Below are 13,275 nucleotides of genomic sequence, written 5' to 3'. Positions count from 1 at the left end.
ACGAAATATCAGTGATCAGTTCTTGGTATTATCAATTTTCTCTGCTTGATTTTAGCTAATGATATCACTAAAGCGCGTCTGTTACGCACCTTACCCATGCCACCTTCTTCTGGTCTCTGCAGTGCCCTAAAAAATAATCAACTTGAATGGACCGTGAAGAGAATGCCATCGAATTTTCGTTCTTGGTACAAAACATTTTTTTGGCTCTTTTTAACTGTCTTGATATTTTCCCGGCAGAAAAAGGCGCATTTACTGCCGATATAATAGGATTTAAATTTTTTTCTAGCCTCTTGGTTCAAACGTGGGACGTCTGTAGTGAAAAGGACTCTGTGATCTTCGTTTTGAGGTGTTCCCTAGCCTCTGAGATCCGCGAAAGGAATATTGTGCGGTCCTAACACAGTTCGGTTGCGAAAACGGCCCAAGTGGCGACACCTGCATTTCTGCTTTTGAACTATGCTAGCTTATAACAACTCCGCTTTCATGCGAAAGTACTCTATTTTTGATTTCAGCTCGGTAATACATTAATACAGGCCAAATTAATTTGTCCACATTTTCCTTGCAACCACGTCTTGCACACTCAAGCGTTTGAATTTGGGAATGACCGAAAATTCACTGACCGTCAAAATATATGTGCATAAAAGGAGCCTATGACCGATTTTCTCAAGTTTCCCAGAGTGTCGAAGTAGAATTTAGGCAATTGAAATATATATTTTTACTAGCACCTAGATAGTCATGTGATGTGACTGGAATTTTCATGTGTCTGCTTCTTCTGATAAATGCCTTTTATTTTTTTCTCCCAACAACTAAACCACCCTGATACAAAGTTGTATTTTCATAAACTCAATTACTTACATTTTACACGTGAGGGCACACAGCTCATGTCTGCTGCACAATAACAGCATGCGCGTCGTACGATCCGGCACGTCGTTGTACAAGGCTCCATGAACAACGAAAAAAAATACCACCAGAAAAACCACTCAAAGTGCTCTGATAAACCGAAAGTTACTGGTGTCCATCCACAAGAATTCAAGGCCTGTGAGTGGGGAAGGCAGAACACTGTAGACTGGACAGTGAACGGCAAAGATATTAGACTCATTTAAGAAATTATATGCGCGCAGAAGCCGGAGACAATCGGTGAAATTTCTCCAATCCGTTGTTTGCCTCATTCAATATACACTCATTTGGAGAAGTTTCCGCTGCTCCCTAAAAGCTTTAATAATGAAAGTGAAAAAAGTTGGATAGAATATTGGTTAAGCTAGAGAAAATAATAGGCTTGTACTGAGATAATTGTTAAACGGATTTACCCTATAAAGTGCTATTTGGAAACATTGGCTGTTCTTTCATTTGTGTGGGTAATTAAAGGGGTCCATACACACTGATGTTACATATACACTTAAAGGCAAGAAAGAACACGACTTACAATTTTAACGTACTGCGAGTTGTAAAAAAAAAGAACAATCGTTTTAAATGCCGTCCAAGAGGAATGTTACTCGATAGTGCAAAGAAGCACAAAGATCAACAATAAATTTCAGAGCCTAATTTCTGTTCTGTAAATTTTTTGCCTACCTAGGTCTACCTAAAGAAACAAAACCGTTCTTAAGAGAGCACGCTTCCATGCCTCTGAAAGCACATCTCAAGTTGAAACAAGAGAACTCCCGCCAGAGAAAATGAAACGGAGATTAGTTCATGTGCTGTCTGCGTTGCATTCGCATATATTTGAGCGACGGCGAAATTGAAACGAACCTTTCTCCTGAATTTCAGGAATGGCTAACAGTTATACGCCAGTGCCAAAGGTCAGGAACGACGAAGTTAACACAGGGCTTTCCCAGCGCACTGGAAAAAGAAGGCGCAGAAAAAATTTGCCCGCTATGGGGCCAGACTAGAGACATGCGATTCTCTTTGCTCTCAGATAGGCGCCCGTGAACTAAGAAATAGGATGGACACGGCGTTTAGTGGAACTGCAGGCCATAAGTAGGAGCCAGATGGCTGCCTCGTTGATATGGGCATTTCGGGTGTCAATGACAGCTGCGTCATAAGGCTTGAATGTCGCTTGCAAAACGACAGCAATTCGCGACCGCTGTGGTCTTCTCGCTAATGGTTCATTATGCAACAGCCACGCAGTCTCACGGTGGTCTGCGGTTTGCGCGTGATCTGATAACGCCGCTTCTGACCTGCTGGGACTGTTTTCGGGGAACCGAAAGCTTCTTGGCGGTGCGCCTTTCTTTTTTGTTTTTGTTCTTGCTAATTACGTTCTTCAGTCGAGGTCAAGCAAGAACGTGTTTGCTTTGACGGCGGGATGGCCGGCTTGGTAGGCGTTTTCTTTTATTATCTAGGAGGGCTTCGGGCCAGCGGCAGCTTAAATTGTCGTCATGCAATATACAGAAATGGAATGCCTTTCTCTACGGTAACCTTGAATGTACTTGCGCGTGGATGCCTTTATGTGGGTTTCATGATTTAAATTCTTTGTATTTTCTTGCCTACGAAATCACTAGTTTCATCCGACGCTTCTAATCACCAGCTTGAGAAGAAGAACAGAAGTTCAAAAAAAGCGATTCGTTAATAAAAAAAAAGCCATTGCACTAAAGGCAATGTATATTTGAAATAAAAGGAGCTGAAAACAATAACCGATGAGAATAAATTTTTTCTCAATCTTAATTCGGTATCCGCAAATAATTTTTCATGAGTTAATTTCGCCTGTTTGTTGATGTAATATTGCAGTATTTCCAAATAAAACGCCGGCGAGAAAGCAGCAATACCCGAGAAAGCAACGATCTCGGAAACAATTTTTTCACTAAAAAACAAATCCCACTTCTGCGCTTTCTTTCCATACAAAAAGTCTCCAAACAATGTCTCATGGAGTATTCCGCTTACTGATTCGAAAACACAGGCTCTCCTGGCTTTTTGCCGTGCGATTCCATGGCAAAACGCTTTAACTGCCAAATATTAGTTTGGTTTATAATTTATGGGGGTTTAACGTCCCAAAGCAACTCAGGCTATGAGAGCAAAAAAGAAGCGGCAAGCGTATCCTAAACTGAGTCACAGAAACCGGGTTTATTGAAAATTTTTCAAACGACGTACTCTTCATAAAACATTATTTACGCCGAAGAAGAACACATATGCAGGAAGGAACGACAGGACGCAGGTTATAGCATGCACTTGGATTGTGTAATTGATTCTATCTTAAAGTAAGTTCAACAAAGAATAAGATTTTTTCCGGCAAGAATAAAGCATGTGGCGCTACAATAAAACTGGTTTGTGGTCGAAGTAACAAATAAAAAAAAGTGACAACGGTAGAAGAACAACGAGTTGCACGAGCTGGTATCGGTCCATTAAGAAAGAACAGATCGAATAAGGACGGGGACGAAAGTGAATACGAAATAACGAGCGCTCGTTGTTTCGTTTTCACTTTCATCCCCGTCCTTATTCGCGCTGTTGTGTTATTATTGACAACAGTATTTTGTAGCATTCCTGTCTCATTACAAAGTCGGTGAAAAAAAGTGCAACCCCAGTTGCTCAAGAAATTTGTTCTTTCAATCCATAAATAATTCGACACAATCACCACATTTGGTTCTCAGGTTCTCAGCTTAATTATATACCCACTGATTGTCTTAATAGGCCATGAGAAAATGCCTGTAACGGTCAGATGTCTTCTTCTCCGTGCCCGTACTTCACGATAAAAGTGTCATTACTCAATTAACGCCACATACACAATTCTTTTTGTTTTGTTCTGTACTGATCCTAAAGGTACAATTTCTAATTGCCCGCGGGTGAACACCCAACAGTCTCAAAGAATACAGAACCCGCCTAAATAAGACTACAGCGGGGAAACATTTCTCGCACGCGTTCCGGGAACGCAATTTCGCCCTCCGATTCACCGGTTATGGGCGCCCCAAAACTCGATACGCAAATGGGCGACGTTGCCAACCGTCGCCTTGCGAATTCTGGAATGTTTCTGTCCTTATTCTCGTGTCTCACACGAGAAGGATGAAACTTGTTTTCCTTTTGTAATGCTCCAACAAAGACACCTCCAGCAAGCAGCGAACTAGGTCTTGTACGCGTATTGAACACATTGCTACTGCCGATAGGCGTCTGCGCTCTCAATGTTGTCGCCTAGCAAAACACATAAGGCCGTCTCCTTACCCGAATGATCAAAACAGATGCCTTATACGGAGGCATTCATATATTGCGAAAAGCGTTCAGTGGAAGACGGGGTGGTAAAAACATGAGCCACCCTGGGGAATGCGAGCGACGTTTCAAGAGGGAAGAAAATTCACGCAGGCGCTTGGGGAAGCGGACGGTGCCCAAATCGACCACTTGATACTCACTCTGCGGCGGCGGAAAAAGCTATTGGTTTCTGGAGGGCAGGCCATTAATCTTGACGTTTCTTGATTAGTCACCTTGATTCCCGGACAGAGGCGCAGAAATGCTGAAAATGGGAAACAAGCCATCACAATAACGCTTGTTGCAACGTACAACGTGAATTCCCCCCCCCCCAAAAAAAAAAAAAAACTGCACAACACCACAACCCTAAGGGTTCTTCTGTATGTAGCAGCAGCTCTTATCTGACAAAAAAATTTTCAGACATGTTTTTGAAAGAAGCGGCTGCGATGTTTTATGAGAGGTTATTCGCTCAGGACGGGTTGAGAAATGTTAGTAAGGTGTGGGTGGAAGGAAAATTTTAAGAGAAAAGTTTTTTCACAAATTTTAGGTGCACTCGTTTGTAATATTCGGCAATGAGAACGGAGGCCTTCTGATGCGTGAATGTGTAATATATCGGAGGTTGATGTGAATGCGCCATATTGTATAAAGTTATTGTATTCGAGGTCGCTAAATATGCAGTGAATATTCGGTAAACACTGAGTATAGTTCGCACTTCCACGGAAGAAAACGAGAAGTTCGAACTGAGGCGTTCCAGATGTTCAAGGCATTCTTTAGGCCGCAACGCTAGCACCGGCGCTCTACAGCATTGGCCAATAAACGTTTCCCACCAGCCAGTGGATTCTAGGAGCTGCTATCACTTCCACAGACTTTGTTATGGTAACGCCCATTGAGATCGAAATTTGTTTCGAGCACTTAATACACCTGCCCCTTTACAAAATGAGCCATCTTAAGTGGTCCGGGCGAAGTTCATCTTTCCAGTTTATGCTATTCGCGTATTTTCCAGAAAAAGCTTATCCTAGACTTCTATAAGCCCATATTGCCTTGTTTCCGTGCAACTAAAGAATTCATGCCTTTTAATATGGCTAAATACTATAATAATGCAAATATAGCTTTACTCTCACCAAACTTACCAGCGCGGATAAATGCGGACCACACTACGGCATTCCTTACAAATTCACGGGTCACCAAGTACAAAACGCGGCACGTATTTCTACTGTATTAGAGGAACAATCCAGCACACAAGGATATGAACGTATCATGGCTCCTCATGTCGGCTGTGAGTGGCGCGTATGCACAGAGCACCATGCGTAGAGTCGAGTTCACAATCTCTGTGCGCCTGAACCACCCTTCTGAAATCTCGGGTTCAGGGCACGTGAGACACCCCGCTCAGCTACACGGCGAAGCCATAGACCACGTATGTGAAGCGAAGTTTCTTTTTCTGATGAACAAACGTAGAACAATTAACAGTCTAAGAGATTCTTGTCTCTCTAACGATGATCTTTTGGCCGTGAGGGGCTCCACTGTTTCTTGCGTACCACACTAAATTACCTTTCAAATCACTTCATTAAACCTCAAAATAGCAACGACCAGCAAGGCAACCTCGACAGCAATGTTTCACGCTTATTTTCTATGGTGCCACGTTGCATTGTTAAAATATGAATTTGTTTATGGTTTATGGCGGTTTAACGTCACAGTAAGACGGTGGTTTGGGCTAGTTGGTTGCTATTCATATTGGAGACAAGTTTCGCAGCATGAATAAAACGCACACAGAAGACAAGGAGCAAACAAGAGCAGCACAGTCCTGTCTTGTTTGTTCCTTGTCTTCTGTGTGCGTTTTATCCATGCTGCGAAACTTGTCTCCATTATGAATTAACGTCACAAAAAGACTCAGGCTATGAGGGACGCCGTAGTGAAGGGCTCTGGAAATATCGCCCACCTGGGGTTCTTTAACGTGCACGGACATCGCACAGTACACGGGCCTCTAGAATTTCGCCTCCATCGAAATTCGACCGTCACGGCCGGGATCGAACCCGCGTCTTTTGGGTCAGCAGCCGAGTGCCATAACCACAAAGCCACCACGGCGAATAAAAAAGTAAATAAAAATAAGAATTTGTAAGCAACGACTTCGTTGGAATATTGGATGCCTGAATGATTGTTCGTGCATAAAATTTGGTGGAACTTTGGTTGGCTTCGTACCGTGTTCCTGTAGGAAATTTCTGTTTCTATCGCAATGTGCAGAAGCATTTGCCATCATTATTGTTGAACTATGCACCGCTCGCATTAGTAATCGATCTTCCGGGCGATCTGCATCATCCCTATATGCCTTTCCTTGAAACAATGGGCTCGAATTCCCAAATATGAATTTTATTTAAATTCAATTTCGAGCCTCTTGCGTGATAACAAGGCATAACGAGGTCTACGAACTCGAATGTGAATTGTCACATATTTAAGAACATCACAAAATGAAGACATGGCGCCCCCTAGGAGAACATCTTAGAGGCTGCATATCCATATCTTGCCATATTTCCTTGGCATAAGCATTTTGAGTTCACCTTCTGATGGATGCCGCGGCACCCCTGGAAGAAACGGCGTGTTCAGTACAGGTAGCCCAGGCGGCGCGGAAAACAGATGGCCAATTGCGTATGGAGAGAGGCTAGACGAACTCGCCAAATGGTCGTACTCCAGAGCTCGGAGGTCGCCCCAAAACCAGCGTTGATGAACGGGTGCAGCTCGTATCGCCGCATGCGAATGAACCTTCACGAACCATTCACTCTGGGCCTTGTAAGCAGTTCCTTTTTACCTCAGCAAATAACAGAGATACCAGAAGCACCCAAAGATAGTATTTTTTGCGCTACCGTGGAATGTCTTGCTCCATCAATTCCTATCTTTTCATTCTTATTTTATCTGAGCCAGCGTAACGTGGTGGTTCACTGCAATTTCTTAACTCTTGGAACCTCGCTCGAAATTACAATAACCGACGCAAAGCGGTTATACGCCTCTCGCGGCCGCTGTAGAAACTTAAGCACCCGCACTTTTGTGCTCGTCCACCGCTCCGGAAAATGAATGATACAGCGTTTCGCGCATTGCGCGCAAACCTATACTTATCGGGCAGCTTATTCATTAGAAGGGGTCCCATGGCGCAAGGGCATTTTTCCGCGAATCACTGAAAGGACCCGCCGGTCGCCGCGCGCATTGCGAGAAAGCCCCTGTGCGAAGAGGAAACGTGATAAGAAAGTTGAAGCCCTATTAGGCATAGCCATGTGCTCCAACAATTCACGCTCTCTTACGCGCTTAAGTTTTCAGACTAGCGCAATCACACTTTCGACATTTGCGGGAGCATTTTCTGTCTTTTTACTTACTGGTTTAAAATTGCGTCTCTCAGTAAAGTCCTCTTTCTTTTTTTGTGTGTGTCATATAAGAGCAGTAGCATACAGTCGAAGCTCTATTTATGAGTGTTATATGCGTAATATCACAAGCATTTTGTAGGAGCTTCCTACTGCGCAGATTTATTACATGCGAACGCAATATGTTGATTACAGGAATTTTGTGTTCCTTACAGTTACTGCGAATAAAATATAGGCAAGTTTAGATTTAAATGAGATGCAGATTTTTCTTATGCCTGTAACGCATGCGTCGTGGTAAAGCAAAAGATTTTCAAGGCATGACAGCAGCTGAGTGATCAAATCATTTTCTCGAGCTTCATTATGAGAGTGAAAACTGTCGAGCTCTGGAAGCCAGAAAAAGATCCTGGTTTATCTGGCTGCGTGTGTGGTATAAAAATTCAGTGTAACTGTTTCTATTAGCTCGTCTTTAAAAACGAAGTGAGCTACATTTAAAGTCAGCTATATTTCACGCCCTGCGATCATGCGTAAGCACTGTGCTTCCGAATTTGTTTTACGCAGCGTAACACATAACACTGTTCACGTATTTCGTTCTGATAAATTTGTCGCGTTTAATTGTAATGAATGTAGTTCTCCGTTTGCGCTGCCGCGCTATAAGCACTGTTGCTGCCTGCCCTTAATGAGACGCCGATTAATATGGTGAATGAGGAGCGCTATACCACACCTATCCATGTGAGCCGCAGAGATTGCAGCTTTCATCATAAATTTAGCGTCACTGCCTTTAAAAATTGCGCCCAATTAGAAGACTTCTCTTATCACCATAAACTAACACGACTAGCACTTTTGCATAAATTATATCACCATCCTTCGCTTTACCACGATTTTTTCCAATCACCATCAACCTTCTTTCCGCGCCTCGACCATCCGCACTAAGTTAAACGCATGGCGTGTCATATCTGCATTTGCGAAGCCATTCATACTACGCCCTATCATAGAGTGGCACAATTTACCAGCGCACGTAGCCATTGAATCTAAGACATCCACATTTCTTGCTCTCATCCGCAGCGGCGTTGGCATTTAAAATGTTTGAAATGTTCTGAATTTTTAATAATTTTTTCTCATTTGCTGTACTTCTGCGATTGCTTCTTAGTTTTGTGCCTAATACGTACACTGTGGTATTTTCCATTTCCATTATGTCTAATTTTTTCTTTAAATCTATAGTTTTATTATATTGGTTTTATCACCGGCTTTTTTATTTACTCTCTGGTGCTGAATTTTTTTTCCACGTTATACCTAGCCTGTTTATTGTTCCTTTGCTTGCTAATGATTTTCCTTGTACATGTTTCATGTTTTTACACTGACCCCCCCCCCCTCATGTAATAACCTCAAAGGAAGGCCTTTATATATATATATATATATATATATATATATATATATATATATATATATATATATATATATATATATATATATATATATATATATATATATATATATATATATATAAACGTTGTTTACTGGTCGCTGTCAGAAGCGCTTTGTTGCTTGGTGGTGGTGGAAACTTTATTACACACAAGGGAGTTTAGGACGCGAAGGTCCCGACGCGTAAGTGGAATGTCCGCGCACTTTTCGTGCCCTGTATGTGGCAACTGTCGCCCAAATACCAGCGTCAGGTGTTTTGCGCTTTCGTTTGTCTAGCGCTTTCGTGCACACCATAGGACATGCTGTATCAAGACATGCTGCTCACAGTGATTTTATCTTTATAAATTACAACAAAGTATGTTTACAACGTACTACAATGTATACGGTGAGAAATTACCAGTATTTGCTGGAATTTAGATTTGCATAACAAGGCCAACAAAATTAACACTGGGCAGAAATTTCTAAGCTTTCCTTTATTATGTCAAGTTGTGATGCATTGGTCGTCTCGTGTCTTGTCTTGTGCTTGTTTATAACTTGATGAAACATTGACCAGCACATTCATTATGTGGCTGCCTAAATGCCTTTGTCTCAACTGAATAGGATTCTAGCCTTGCAGCCTAAAAGACCGAGTATATTCAGTTTCATTGTTCCATAAATAGAACATTAGTCCAGTTGAAGAAAGAACACTACACGAATGAATCAAAGATGCCTGTAAGTATTAATAAACGTGCTGAACACGTCCAGCTAGACAGATTTTTTGAGACTGCTTCAAATGGTCGTTCGTTCCTGCTGCGACATCTGACAGGAATAGTCTTCCAAACCAAATTGTCAACGCACAACCGTTTGCGAAGTCTTTCACCATTCTTTCAACATATTTCAAACAGTAGTGCATAGAAGTGGCATATTTTATTACCTGAATTCACTGAGTTTTATCGTACTAATGTGCGTTTACCATAATGTGATGTGCGCACACCACTCCTATCTCGGTCCGTATAGGATTGATAGTATGTATAATTAAAAATAGCAAAAACGTTCTGGAGATGGAAAAAAAAACGTTTGAGGTCACTGTGGTAACCCGCATTGGAGGAATGCGAAAGCATTGACGCCTCCTCGTTTCTCTTTGCCCCTCTTTGCTTCACTTGTCCCTTCTCCTCACATTTACTCGATTAAGCACTGTTGTAAATTCATTCAATTTACCAATTACCACAATTAATTGTCTTACTTAATCGAGTTTCATCAATTGCCCATTTCGAATTTTCAAACTTGGCGCCACGCTTCGTTTTCAATTTTGGCGCCACGCGTTGGCTCCGCCCACACTTTCGGTATTTCAAATTTGGCGCCACAAGTCGCCTTGGCTCCGCCCACTTTTTGGACATTTTTGGCTCTAATTATTAGCTAATCCCTCTATTGACATAATTTTTTTAGCGCAGCATCCTCACATCATGCTCTTTCGATTCCAACCATTCGTTTGGCGCTACCTCTTCTAAGTTCCTCACAACTGCTGCGGACACGACCTTGCAGACGGAGCCTAGTAAAGCTTTCGCTGTAATAGATCTTCGTTTGACTTTGAATGTGGCGGTGCTTGACCAGCGCGTTCTGCCGTATCTCGCAGGAGGACTGTCAGCAGCGCGTCGCAGCCTGTGAGACCCGCCCTGGCGGCCAGCCTCGCCCTGTGGCTCCTGCTGGTGCTCGGAGCCGGCGAGCGGTGCAGTGCCGACGAGGCAGCCATGGGCCCCGGCGTCGGCGCTGGCGGCGCGGGCGTCATTCCCCTCCAGCACCACGCGAGTGACAAGCGCGCCGCCGCCGCACCGCTGTACGGCTTCGGCCTGGGCAAGCGGTCTCCCCTGCTCATGATGGCCGACGAGTCGCCCGTCGAGGCGGACATCGACGAGGACGAGGACGACGAGGCGATGGCGGCCGCCGAGGCGTCCAGGGGCTACCTGGAGAAGCGCGGCCCCCGCGAGCCCCTGCGCTACGGCTTCGGCCTGGGCAAGCGCAGGGGCGCACACGAGCGCGAGTACGCGCCCTTCGACCAGGAGAAGCGAGAGCGGCACCGCTTCAGCTTCGGGCTCGGCAAGCGGGACAAGAAGTCCAAGCTGGAAGACTTCATGAAGCGCAGGTACAACTTCGGCCTGGGCAAGCGCGGCATCTACGGCGGCGATGCCGACGCGGCCGAGCGCTGGAAGAGGAGCTCCGACTAAAGCGCAGAGGGGATTCACACGCCCTTCAATGAACCGGCTTCCCTGCCTTCTGCCCCACGAATGCCGCGCCCAGACCTACTACCCGCAAATCACGAGGACCACGGGAAGAAAAACAAGAAAAAAAAGAAAACACGGCGAACCACCCGACACCTCGATCGTTGTATGAACTCCCTCTACCATCCTGCCTGAGATCCGCTCCCTCTATCACTCAATCCTCACCTCTCTTCCGGGGCTCCTCCCCTTCGCGAGTAATGCGTCGGCCGGCGGGCCTCGTTAGGCCTGCCTAAGCCTGGTAAGCCTAACTGTGTTGCCCGAAGAAGGCGTTGCAAAAGATAATAAAAAATAACGTTAATAGGATGAACTAACGAAGGGAACTCGAGAGGCATACCTTGAGCTCGGACCGCCGTAAACAAGCCTCGTTGGGCCTGAGAACCTGTGCAGACGTCTCCCCTCTTCTTGTTCTTGCTCTGAGTTCCCACTCGTGCGAAACGTTGCCTCTCATTTTGCGGTCTCTTCTGCCTCACTGCATGATCCCTTTGTTCCAAATGCTATAGAGCGATCGGCGTGGTCGAGTATGATACAATCGCGAGTCTCGCGTTGCCACGTGTCAGTATATATGCAGAGTGCCCCTAGCGCCGTGTGCACGATGATGAAGGGCGGGCGAATCAATAATCCGCGAGCGTCAAGGGCGACGAAACATGCACGACAGTGCGAGATAGTCACTAAACGCGCCAGCAAGGCAAATGCTCAGAGTGTCGCAGCCTATTTCTGCGTCGGGAAATGCAGAAACGAAAGGTTCTTAGTATAATACCTTCACTCGGTACTATCAAGGCAGATATATTTCCGTAGGCTTGTAACGAAACATTTTTCAGTTAATTACTTTTATTTCTCGTCTAGGGAACGTGCTTTATAAATATGGGCACGTGCTTTCCGTATAATGAGCTGAAAAACCGAAGTTGTGCTCAGTTTTGATAGTGAGCACTGTTCAGAGAGCGAGTTAAAGCTCTGATAAACGTATATCTGGTATTTTAATCGCAACTCAAACGACTATGTTCCATACGAAGTGCAGTAGTAAACATATCTTTCCATTTGCTTTTTAGCTACCAACATTCATATCTATGACATATGTCTCGAAGCATAAACGAAACTACACCAACCTCACTTAGAACTTCTGACAGAAAGAATCAGTGTGTGTTTGTTTTTTGCGATCTGCTCAGAACCATATACATCGATTACAACGGAAACATGAGCATAACGTGCAACAACAGAATTTATCGAAATAAATCTTGTTGTCGGCGGCACACCAAGGACCTTGAGTGTAGAATGCTAATAAGAAAATGCTTCTGCCTGGAAGGCCAGAAATAACAATACTACAAAATGACACAGTTTCACCACGATCCCAAGACACCATAATAGAAAAGGATATTAGTGAAAACATGTGGCCGAGGTAGGACATACGTGTGTGTATTACTGTAAATATTGATTGGTCAATCTTCTTGCAATGACCGTGGCACCTAGAAGTACACTTCGCAAGAAATTATGAAAACAGGCCCCAAGACATACGCACTTTTCCCCGAAAAAGAAACAAAACGTAGTGAAAGCCCAGCTGAGAGAAACTCAACAGACATTGATTTCGCCAAATCGCGACTCTCAAAATCACACGAATTTAGATTGTGCAGTGTGCATGAAAGGTTTACCTCCTGTCTATTGTTGAAAGTGTTGGATTTCGGTGCTTATCGCCTGGCGCGTTATTAGCCATGCTTGTTCAGCGATCTAATCGATGGCGTTTTAACCGATCGCCAGTCTTCGAAGACCCTGTATGCGGCTCTTTTGTTTGACTGTAAATAAATGTTCACGGCCAGTGAAAATAAACTGGTGGCTTTGCATCGGCGTCATTTTCTTTTACATCTTGTAGCGACCATATGTTTTCCAGGAAGAAACTGTTTAAGCTCAGGTGATAATTCTGCGCACGAATTCCCCCTTTACTGCATACTACTTTCCAGATTTCACTCGATCCAAGTCCAGCTTTATCGGGCAATAGTTTTGAATATTGAAATATTGTATGACACTGTTATGGAAACAGTGAAGGTAATGATCGATTACTGTGATATGTAGCAAAATCTTTATTTTACAGTGGTTCCATTGATCGC

At 44.0% G+C, this 13,275-nt stretch overlaps 1 protein-coding gene across 1 annotated transcript in view; it reads left to right on the top strand.

Moving 5' to 3' along the window:
- LOC144129154 (uncharacterized) overlaps positions 1-13,009 on the top strand; it is a 98,500-nt gene extending 85,491 nt beyond the window's left edge. Inside the window, exon 2 of the mRNA XM_077663099.1 lies at positions 10,537-13,009. Coding sequence (XP_077519225.1) covers positions 10,537-11,125 — 589 coding nt within the window. The 3' untranslated portion in view covers positions 11,126-13,009. The remainder of the gene's footprint in view (positions 1-10,536) is intronic.
- The last annotated feature ends 266 nt before the right edge of the window (positions 13,010-13,275 follow it).

Source organism: Amblyomma americanum, chromosome 4 (genome assembly GCF_052857255.1).
Source record: "Amblyomma americanum isolate KBUSLIRL-KWMA chromosome 4, ASM5285725v1, whole genome shotgun sequence".
Lineage (NCBI taxonomy): Eukaryota > Metazoa > Arthropoda > Arachnida > Ixodida > Ixodidae > Amblyomma > Amblyomma americanum.
This window is presented reverse-complemented; position numbering and strand designations above follow the sequence as displayed.